Source organism: Echeneis naucrates, chromosome 14 (assembly GCF_900963305.1).
Source record: "Echeneis naucrates chromosome 14, fEcheNa1.1, whole genome shotgun sequence".
Lineage (NCBI taxonomy): Eukaryota > Metazoa > Chordata > Actinopteri > Carangiformes > Echeneidae > Echeneis > Echeneis naucrates.
In genome coordinates, this window is record NC_042524.1 from 11,724,354 (window position 1) to 11,735,558 (window position 11,205).

Here is an 11,205-nt window from a genome sequence, read left to right on the forward strand (position 1 = left end):
AATATGACTTGAGCCTGGATGGAAGTACAGTCTGGAACTTGGGTATTTAGACTGTGACAGTTTGTTCTTCGGGCTCTATAGTTCAGTACGTTCAGTTTGGGGGGGGGGGAGGAATATTTCATTGAACTGTCAAGTCTCAGCGTTTGTTCTAGAGATTTTACAGATGGTTGAAGAAGAGAAAAAAAAAAAACCAAAAACTGGCTGATGCAGCTCTTAGAAAATAGTGCCAGAAGTTTACAGATTTCAAACATAACAGCTATGTATAAGTTTAAACAAACTCATCATATGAAATGTTGGTGAAAAACCCTTGCAGTCACTGACTGCCTGAAGTGGGCACATTAACATCTTGTGGTTAGTCTGGTCTTCACCTGCTGGAAGGCTGCTCACCCTGCGATCCCTATGATCGATTGAAATATCCATTGAAGTTTAATGCATCTGGCTGTATCTGAGCAGCCAATGCTCCTACATGTCTGTTTACCTGCTGCAGCATCACGTGAGGTGGTGGCTTTGGATCATAAAGTGCTCCTTGTTTTTAACAGATTCCTCTGATTCCTGGCTTACCAGGAGTTTGCATCTTGTGGTGAATCCTCTGAGTTTATGATCCTAAAGTCTTTTCTTTATCTATGACAAGGAAATGTAAGTAAAGTATACACCTTCATCCATCTTAGAACAGTGTCCAATTACTTTTGAAGTTTGCAAGTTTAGCTATTGAGTTGAAACAGCCACATCTCCCACGCAGTCCTTTCAATAATGATGTAAAAAATAAACTACTGAAAATAGTTTAAGCTGAGAGTCGGCTCTACCCATCACTATATTTCAAACTATGTGGACAGATGATCAGAGCCAGGGGGTAAAAAAATCAAACCATATCCAAAAACTTTCTGCCTGGTCTGTAGAGGAACGTTTACTTTTCTCTTTGCAAAGACAATAAAAATGGCCACAGTAAAAATATGAGCACAACATATTTGCACGTTCAACAGAAATGAGTGACAATGGCAACCATGTGACATTCTGTTAATGAGCTCTGATCCAACAGAAGCAATGAACACGTTTTATTGATCAGACTGATTTAAATAACACTGAACACGAGTAAACAAAATCCAATATGCAAAATCCCTTATAACTGGATACATTGGAGTGCCAACTTTGTGGAAAATGTTTAGAGCAGTTATATGAAAAACTGTGGAAATGTATTTCTCTTGTGGCATTCTTGTTATTCTTGACAACTCAATGCAACCACTGCACTTTCACCTGATTCCTAAACCCAGTCCTGAGAAAATCTATGATTTGCTATTTACAAACAGTTGATTAAACACCAGTATTTCAGACATGGAAGAGCACAAGAATAAAAAATGGAAACTATTTTAATTCCTCAACAGAAGATTATAGGACTTCACTTATTTTTGCAATAAACAAAAAAAAAATCAGCTCTTAAGACATCAAAGTTAGGTTGCAAAGTTACCATTGTGGTGCATTTTGCCTTTTGTATTTTGTGCAAATTCCATTTTAAAATGATAGTTTGAGGGCTCCAGTTTTATTGTTTTACATTTTAAATCCACAAAACAAGAATCTTAACATGATTTTTTTTTTTTCCAAAAACACTGTAAACAAGAGTATCCATGGAGGTACTGTTTCACAATAAATGTACCACTGAAAATAATCAATTCATCACAAACACTGAATTGAAAAACTAACAAAAGGAAATTCGAATGAGATAATACCTGAAATGAAAATGTTTCTGTTTGATATTAGTATGTGCCCCCCTCCCAATCATTCAGGTTTTGGGCTCAGACTGTCAGAAAAGACATTAATCAGTCTTTGACCTCTAGTTTTATATTTAACAAACTCAAACACACTAATGTAGTTTTAATTGCAGCCCATTTGGAGGCTGGCAGTAACTGTTATCTTTATTTATATAACCTAATGAAGGTCAGAGCAGGCTAATTCTTAGTGATCTGCAGCTACGTCTATGGAAGGTTTGACCCAGTCTTTCAGGATGTCCCATTATAATCTGGGATTATACAGTATGTAATCCATGTCTGTATGGCTGTCTCAGAAGAAATTAGCCTCTCCACCTTACAGTCTAACCATTTAATCTAGAGTGCAAATAAAAGTTACACTGCACATTATGCAGAGTGAGAATGTGTGCAATTGACAGAGGGAGAATAAGTTCAGTCTTGTGAAATTACACCTTTCTATCTTTCACTACAACTCAGGGAGACTGTGCAAAAATGTTCATGTTATTTCTTACGGTTCATTTCTTCATCTTCAGGTCAGCTTCTATGGCACAACGGCGCCCCCTGGTGCCTCCATCCTACAGTCAGAGAGAAAAAAAATTCTATGAGACCACATTTATAATCACTCTGGGAAAGTCACTGACTTAACAAATAAGCACATTTAAGTCACATATAATTGTCTATATAAATACGTTGCTATAAAATTCTTTGTGCTTGGTTCAGGAATTAAAGACAAAAAAGGTGGAAAGTTGGAAAGGGTTTAAAATGGTACTTACAAAGAGAGAAAGGAGGAAGGCAGGAGAAGACATGGAGACAGTGTCCTGTAAGAGGAAAATGATGCACATCAGAGCGGAGAAACAGAAGTGCATTAACTGTTTGAAGAGGTAGCAAACTAATGAAAGGAAAGATGCAAGAATTTTCAGAGCAAGGAAACACTGAAGCAAGTAATTTTTAGACTATTGGAAAAGAGATTTTTTTGCTAAATGCCATTTTAAGTAATTACTATTTAACTCGTTGCTACACTGCGATTGTACGACTTGACCACGCATTGTCTTTTAAGGAATATGCCAGTTTATTTAACTCTGTAACTACATATAAAATATTCTTCAGACATGTAATGCTCTCAACCATTTTTCAATGCATAGTATGAAGTTTTACGATCACATCGTACCTTTTAGTTGTCTAATGTTTTCATTTAACATCATCACACTATGACAACCTGCTTGTTACACATAGTAATAATCATATTCAACATTTTATTTTGCAGTATGTTGTTTCTACCTCAGCAAACTACTTGGCGATCAAGTAGCAGAGGCTCATATCCGTGATTTTGTGAAAATAAACAACTCTACAGCAGCTGCTGACTAACTGGAAAATCTTTACTTTGGCGTCTGCATCATGGTGGTTCACAGAATATATGAAAGTATCCAGTCAGCCTCAATTTGTTTTGTGAAAGTTACATTATATTGGTATGCTAATGTAGTAGGTGTTTTGAAATCACCAATTTTTTTGTTTCTCTATGTTAAGTAGAGGTACTAATCTCCAACATCAACATTCTTATCATGCAAATATAAACATAAAGATGACTAAATAAAAAAGAAAAGCTTTCTTGAAGGTAGAAATATCAATGTAAACACTTCCTGTATGCTTTGTGAATAGTTTTAAGTTATATACTTTACATTATTGCATTATTACATTAATACCTACCATTTTCCAAAGCATAACATATGTTTCAAAACAGATTTGTTGCCTTCCAGCCAACTTGTTTGGGATAGGCAGATTCAGTTATCTTCATATAGTAATGCCTCCAAAGAATAACCAATGACCAAAAATGGTCAGCTGCACAATACAAACTACAATATGAAGAATAGGGGGCAAAGTGTATGTGAATTTGTTGGATTTCCAGATACTAAAGTCATACTTTGGAAAATGGCCAGCAGAGCTAGCATCACTTTCTTCTACCTTTAAGTCAGCCTGTTGTCTCACCCTTGTCTCTTCTTCTGTACTCTGCTTTTGTCAAAATTCTAGTGAAGCACCTTGTCAGTAGAGTCCTGTTTGCGTGTGCTCTCACGGCCCCTCAGACTCTTGGCGCTGATACCAGACTCTGAAGTCTCCATGATGAGCTGCGTAGCTAGAAACTGTTGGATCTGCTCCAGGACATCACGCTGCATCTCCAGAGCCATGTGGTACACGTCATGATCCAGGCTGTTGTACATGACAGCGTTCTGAAACATCAGCATGATGTCCCTCTGGAATTCAGCAGTGGTACGAATCAAACCTGTCTCAATGTTCTTTTTGATAGTGGCCAGGTCCATGGGCCTGTCAAGGAGAGCAGCAGATAGAGGTCAGTGTTGAGAATCCGATTTCTTCCGACAAAAACAAATCTTAGTGGTTGAAAATTTGATTACTAATTCCAAGATGTTTGCTGCATTAACATTATAACAATAATATGACACTATAAATATGATTGGTAAATATGAAAGGCAAATATCCAAAACATTTATCCATGACAGCAAAAATGTCCTGTGCTTACCTGTGCACTATACTGTGATATCCAGGTGCAATTTCATCTGTCACTGGTTGTAGGAAGACATTAGCATACCTATAACAGGTTGATAAAAATCTGTTTCAGTAAATGAAGAGTTAAAATATAGGAGATACTGAGTTAGAGTGTTTATATTATGAGCCATATAATGACCTGTGATTGGCTGCTGCACGCCACACCAGCATAATGGCTTTCTTCCAGATCTTGTGAGCCTGTAGCGCTTCCAGGTCCTCGCTGCACACAGAACTGCACAATAATGGTATGTAGGAAGGAAGGTAGTACAAATAAATGTAATATGGATCGTATTACAGCAGAACCTGATCTGCAGCACGGCATGAGCAGAAATTTGTCTTGCTAGGTTACAGAAATTGAAGCAAACCTCTGCTTGTAGAGCATTATTAAGTGTTTCTCACATGTGAAAGTTAGTTTTCTTGCTGCATGTGTCTGAAATGGTTCTACTCACAACTGCGACGAGGCAGGGCTGCTGGGGATGGAGTCAGCGGTTGTGTGGAGCTGGAGAGATGAGGACGCCGTGTGCAGGCTGTACCCATCTTCACTCTCACTTGCGGCGGGTTCTAGCTCCATCTCACCGTCAGGCTCTGACAAGAATCCCTCAACCCCATCACCTTCCTCTTCTCCACACGCTTCTGGCCCATTGACCTCACTGTCCACTTCAGTCCCTGAGGCATTCTCTCTTCCCCCAACACTATTTCCATTCTCGGCCTTCATGTCCTTTACAGATAGAGGAAAACGCAGAAAGACAAATCTTACAGTGAAACAACGCTGAAGAGCATTTCAGTACAGCAATTACAAGCATAATGTTCACTCTGTCCTCATTCGGTGCAGTACCTTGGGCTGCCTTTCTGTTGGAGGGCTATCTTCTAATACAGCATCTGCTGAAATAGTGATGATGAGGAATAAGAGTGAAAGTATTCTGAAAATGAATAATTGCATGCACACTGCATGTTTTAAAGCAAGTGAATTCTGATATTTGTGCATTGGAGAGCAAACCTGAATGGGATTTTCTTGGTCTTTGCTGTGCCCACTTCTCACTCTCACATTTTATACTAACACCCAATGAAATTTGGCTTTTTGGGTGGACCACCTCTCCAGTCTCTTTGATTCCCTCAGGATGTGGAGGTGCTCCAGTGTGGCAGAGCTCCATACTCTTCAGGTTGCACGAGGATGAGGTGGTGGGAGGAATGCTTCTTAGGCCAATGGGGAATACTGCAAGACAGCTATCTTGACTGTTGCAAAGCGAGGAGAGTGCAGCTGAAGTCTCATCCTGAACTTCTAACAGTTCTGTCTTCCCTGCCAGACTACAGTGAAGAGATGCAGACTGTGGGATGCCTGTGGGCACTGAGGAGTGAGACCCATGAGGCTGGAAAGGTCCAGCCTCCCAGGCACCAGACAGTGCATGGCCATTTTCCTCACACAGGGACAGCGCAGCTTCAACTGCAGCTGCATCCAAAGCCTCTGCTGCCTCATCTGCCTACAGAAGAAGAGATGACACTGAATGTCAAAGAGTTTTGAAACTTTTATTTTCTCAAAACACTTTCAAAATTTTGGTAATCATTTTGGAGAGCAAAATGTTGTCATAGCCTGCTTTAATTATGACCAAAATAGCTAAATTGTAATTTTTATCGGAATGCAATAGTTTATTCTATCCAAAAGCAATTTTTTGTTGTACATTTATAGCACTTCTTGTTCTTTTGCACCTTGTCTTCAATGATGGCAATAATGTCCCCGACTGTTTTCAGGTCCAGCTCATCTCCCATGTAGGACACAGTCACATCCTCTTCACTGAGCCCCGATACTTTATCCTCTGCAGAGACAAGCAGAACACCACCTCACAACACCACAACCACCTCTGCACATGTACAACAAATTTCAACCTTTTTTTTGTTTTTGAGAAAGATGTTAATATATTTACATTATCTGGTAACACAAGTAGAGAATTAATTTGGAATATAATATTTAAAAATAGCTGAACTTTGGTCAATATTGATTTTAGAGGGACTATAAAACCAGAGGATCTGTGCAGGTTTAGACTGTAAACTGCTCACTGAGTGTACAAACCTGAAATGGCTGAGTCAGTAGAGCCAACAGGAAGTGCAGTTACAGTAGAGAGAGGAATACTGGAGGCTGAGTCTGTATTGACCATGAAACCTAATGAGGCAGAAAACCGGGTTGGACCTGCCTCCAGTAAACGGGACAACATTGGGGCACCTGCCATGCAAACATACACACACATACACAAAGCTATCAGTTAGCCAAGGTACGAGCAAATAGCTTTAACAATGACAGTGCAGTGCATAGAGATATATATATTTGAGATTCAAGCAGTAAAGCAAATACAAAAAAACATGGTCCTGCAATAAAACTCCATTCAACCATGGTGAACTTTTCTTTTTGCAAAAGGACATAGACTACAAATTATTGTTTTGTCTTGTCACTGGAATTAACTCTTGTGTTTCTTTGTCATGCCCCATTGATATGGAATGTCTATTATGTCAATTAGTATCAGCGAACTAAGCTGTAGCCCCAGATTGACAACATATACACCACACAAGAATCAAATAGGGTGAAAACATTTTATCCACCACAAATAAAAACAAACACAGTGTACCTGTTGCATGAGAGAGAGGTTGAGTAGGTGGAGCCAGCTGTAAGTCATGTGCTCCAGTTATACTACCAGTGGATACATCACTGTCCCCAATCTGATAAGAAAAAATGCATGCAAGCATTGAAACACATTACATACCAATTCTTTTAATATGACAAATAATGACAGAAATCGGCACTCAGCAATGGCAAAACAATAAGGTAAATCAACTTACCAGTCTGGAATTAGACGCCAAGATACTGCCTTTTTTCAGTAACTCTGACAGGAGGGGGGATGGTGGCGGTGTGGCTTTCTGACCCAGGGGTTTCTTTTGAGTGGGATCCTCTAGAAGTGACCCATGACCGATGTCATCACTACCAAGGCCAGATGACTCAGTAAATGCCATTAGCTTTATTGATTCGGAAGCCTAGACACAGCGAGAGCCAAACTTAAAATCATATTACCAGACCGTTCAAGGAATGTTATCAGGTGGGAAACATGGAACCAACTCTGTTGTGTGTCTCTGAAGTCACTCTGCTTGAATGCTAGATCACTTTCTGAGAACCTTTTGGCCTTCTGAGACTTACATTCTTTGTGGGTGCAAGATCCAGAGTCAGGCTCTCGAGTGGGTCACCTGGTGAGAATTCCTGGCTTGGGGAGCTATATCCTGAGGGCGAACGCATGGTCATACCGGGCACCCGCTTAGGTGCACTTTTTGCCACCTGCCTGGCTGGAGGAGGGAGTGACAGCAAAGAATGGATTTTCTAATCAGTCTAACAAAAATGCTGATGTTCATCTCTTAAACCCCTACAGTGGCTGAGTTTCAGTTTCAACTAAGACATCTTATTATCCCTGTGTAAGGTACATTTTGCCTAGCACAATAAAGTAAAAATCAGCCACCCATAAAATGTTTCCATCTTTCAACTGAGGGTGAATTATGGGTTATGTCTACACCAAGCAGGACAACCCACTGGCAATAAAACAGCTTTTTGCTTTTCACAAGTAAGCATTCTGTTTTCTAAGCATCAATGATATCACTGAAACATACATAATAGAAAAATTAAAAGAGAAATGACTTTTCCCTGCAAAATACCGCTTACAAGTGAAGGAGATACCCTGATAAGCAGCATCTATGTTTTTTCTTTTTAGCTCTGCTTCCTCTTCCTCCAGTTTTTTCTTCCTGTCAGAAACACAGACCGTCATTTCACATTGGTTATTATTTATATAGTCTAATGTCTGAGGTTCACTAACAGTAACAGTGATGAACAGTTCAGAAAGAGTGATGTTTCTTACTGCAAAGTTTCTTCCCATAACTCTTCTAGCTTGCAATCTAGATGCCCAGCTTGAATCAGCTCAGCCTCTCTCCTCAGCTTTCTGTGAAAACAGAACCATGTCAACAAGTCTCCCTGATGCAGTTGATTATGCCACTTTTTTTGTATTTATAATGAGGGCATGTTTGTGTACCTGTGCTTCTCTTGTGTATCTTTGATCAACTTTTTTAATTCTTCAATCCTTTCAGCTGTCAGCCTGCGTACTATCACATCCACCACCGTCTCCACCACTTCACCTTTCTCACCACGCTTCCTCCTGAGGTTAAATGACAGATAATACATTTCAGCTATTGCTTTCTGGCACACACTGTTAGTGTAAGTGTGAAACTGTTTCAAAATATATAATATATCTCAGCTTGCAACTGTAGAAAGCATGTAAAGGTAATTTATCTGCTCACTTTGGGGCCTCTGTTGTTTCCAGGAGCTCAGAGTATTTGGAGGCACAGTGCTGTAAGGATCCAAAGAAAATTCACAAGGACTGCTTAATGACGAGACAAAATAATATTGTGGCAAACCTAAACCATAGTTCTCTGAACTTGGTCTGTGTTCTGTGTGAGTGATCGTAGGTTTTATCATACCTTTTGAGAAAACCAGTCAGGTGGTCGCCCAGGTTCTGCAAATGGTTTGATAGCTCGACTGACAGATACCCTAGTGAGATGAAGAACCCTCATAAGACCATTCTGTCCTGAGACCTGTTTTTTGTTGTCTTACCAACATTTCATTGTGATGGCAGGATGTGATGAAGTATGATGTCGCAGGTGCTGCAGTGTTTTGATAAAGGTAAAATGTATCACAATATGCTATTATGAATAAAGCAATGAGCCAATGTGGTGGTATAGAGATGCTTAAACCCAGAAATCTGTCCAAAGTGAGGAAATATGCTTGTGCATGTTTGGTGCAGATACCCTACAAAAATCACATCATCATTTATGTTTTTTTTTTTTTTTAGGTGAACATAGAATGCAAAAATAAATACAGAAAATATTTTTTGAAATAATCATTACAACAACAAACCACTGCATATGACTATGCAATAGACATGAGATTTTGCATACAACAAAGACAAAATTGTGAAAAACAGATACAGTACCAGTTCTGGTCTCCACTCTTCATGACAGATGTGGCCAAACACAGCTTCTCTCTCACTGACCATGGCTCTGGTGGGCCAATGACAAGCACCTTGTGTTCTGCAGATGTGGTGGAAAATGGGACACAACATGACACATATTGGATTTTGTTTCACAAAGCCCCTTCATGCCACGCACTTATAAACTGATAGTCTGCTACCTCCCCTCCTGCCACCCACAGTTTTTGTTCATCTCTTGGCCCTGGCTTCATTTTGAATGCCACCTCAAGCTTTCCACACAGCGGCACAAACGCACTGTGGACACGTCGGTGCTTGGGAGCAGCAAACAAAAAGCCATGTAGTGGTCACAGTGTTGGCATCCAGCAGCAGCAGCAAACAAAAAGCCATGTAGTGGTCACAGTGTTGGCATCCAGCAGCAGCAGCAAACAAAAAGCCATGTAGTGGTCACAGTGTTGGCATCCAGCAGCAGCAGCAGCAGCAGCAGTGTGAACAGAGCTGTCAACTGGTGATGACAGCCATTAATCCCTGCAGGGAGCGGAGTCTGCCACGCAGGAAGTTGGTGTTTTCAGCCCCGGACGGCAGGACACACTAACCCGCTAACAGATAGCATGTCATGACATTTTTTTTTTTATTTATTTATTTATTTTATTTATTTATTTTTTGGCGATGTGCGGACGTTACTCACTTCCAACCCCGTTTGCCATTTTCCTGTCATCCCGACATCCCACACGTCCCGGTAGACAGAAGCCCAGCAATTATCAACGCTGGCGTGATCCGAGGACGGTGTCCGGACATGAAGAAGCGGACGGTAGCATCGTTCAGTGTCTCTTTGTGGGCTTTTCTTTGTAGCTAGCACGCCGGGTAACCGTGCTCCGTTAAAGTCACAGTCTTGTGGTTGGTCTTTGGTAACTTAAGATTAACTAGCTAGCTAAAGAGCTCTGTTTTGTTTTTTGTTTTTTGTTTTTTTGTTTGTTTGTTTTTTTGGCTTTCTTTGGCTGCAGACGCAACAGCGGGTTTGATTCCGCCTTTTCCCTCAACAGAGTCGGCGCCACCGAGACGGAAGATTTGGCCAAACGTGGACGGCAGTAGATGCTGATAGCAGCAGCTAACAGTGCAGCGTTGGTACACGCCCACCGGCAGCGGGAACATGGTACAGCCCTGACGGCCGCTGGACGGCCGCTGCCCGGCCCCGCTGTCACTGAGCCACGGCCACAGAAAGATATATATTAAAAAAAAAAAAGATTAATAGTCCCTTTCTACGTGAGAGACAAAACCTACGGAGGGTATTCGATGCCATTTTTTGTTGTTAGGCTGAAAATATCTACGCAGGAATTATTTGATCTCACTTGTTGAGACAACCAGGTTATTGTAAAACTTCAAAAACTGCAGTGGGTGTGTTGATTTGGACCAGCTAGATACAGGATACAGAACGGAACATGCCAAGACGGCTTTTATTTTTTGGCTCTTGTCTTCCATATTGAATTTTCTTATCCGCTCGGTAATGTTCATACAACATTCACTGGTTCATCCTGATGAGGTCAAAAGAAAACACAAAACAAACACTCAGGGTATCCAGGAAAGTCAGAGACCTAGCGACATTTCATCACGAAAATCTGTAAATATCATGTCAGTATGCACCTTTGGGGGTTTTAATGAAACATTTGATTTGAGCCAATGGAGTATCTATACTCCATTATATGACAGTGTGCATCATTTCTATTTGTGCATACTGCGTACTGTGTGTTTTGTTGGTACTCCGAGTGCAGCAGTAATGTGATTTGTTGTTTTCGTCTGCATATTGAAATTGCAGCAGTGGTGGACAGAAACAAAGTAAATTTACTTAGATCGTGTACTGAAGTACAATTTTGTGGCATCTGTACTTTACTTGAATGATATATTTT

General features: G+C 40.4%; 1 protein-coding gene and 1 long non-coding RNA gene across 10 annotated transcripts; one reads left to right on the forward strand and one right to left on the reverse strand.

The window, feature by feature from the left end:
- Positions 1-888: 888 nt before the first annotated feature.
- On the reverse strand, positions 889-10,412 carry brd8a (bromodomain containing 8a). 9 transcript variants are annotated; one of them, XM_029520211.1, is made up of 20 exons: positions 9,990-10,412; positions 9,308-9,404; positions 8,796-8,865; positions 8,616-8,665; positions 8,351-8,473; positions 8,180-8,260; positions 8,002-8,066; positions 7,474-7,616; positions 7,122-7,313; positions 6,911-7,001; positions 6,361-6,510; positions 6,000-6,106; positions 5,293-5,773; positions 5,131-5,177; positions 4,745-5,013; positions 4,435-4,527; positions 4,270-4,338; positions 3,773-4,055; positions 2,513-2,557; positions 889-2,314 (listed from the first exon to the last, which is right to left on the reverse strand). In XM_029520211.1, exons 1-20 carry the CDS (start codon positions 10,006-10,008, stop codon positions 2,255-2,257), a joined length of 2,535 nt encoding a protein of 844 aa, XP_029376071.1. In that variant the 5' UTR covers positions 10,009-10,412; the 3' UTR covers positions 889-2,254. The 9 variants fall into 9 exon arrangements, with proteins under 9 accessions (XP_029376071.1, XP_029376069.1, XP_029376070.1 ...); XM_029520209.1 differs by having other exon boundaries at positions 5,131-5,174; positions 7,987-8,066; XM_029520210.1 differs by having other exon boundaries at positions 4,435-4,515; positions 7,987-8,066.
- LOC115054804 (uncharacterized) lies at positions 9,874-10,531 on the forward strand. Its single transcript, XR_003841630.1, has 2 exons — positions 9,874-10,112; positions 10,345-10,531. It is a non-coding gene; the product is annotated as an uncharacterized LOC115054804 (long non-coding RNA).
- The last annotated feature ends 674 nt before the right edge of the window (positions 10,532-11,205 follow it).

Excerpts from the sequence above, each read along its gene's own strand:
- brd8a (XM_029520208.1), bottom strand. Across the intron at positions 7,002-7,121 it reads TGGCGTCTAATTCCAGACTG|ATTGGGGACAGTGATGTATC; the intron begins GTAAGTTGATTT and ends TTTTCTTATCAG. Across the intron at positions 4,339-4,434 it reads CGTGCAGCAGCCAATCACAG|GTATGCTAATGTCTTCCTAC; the intron begins GTCATTATATGG and ends AACCTGTTATAG.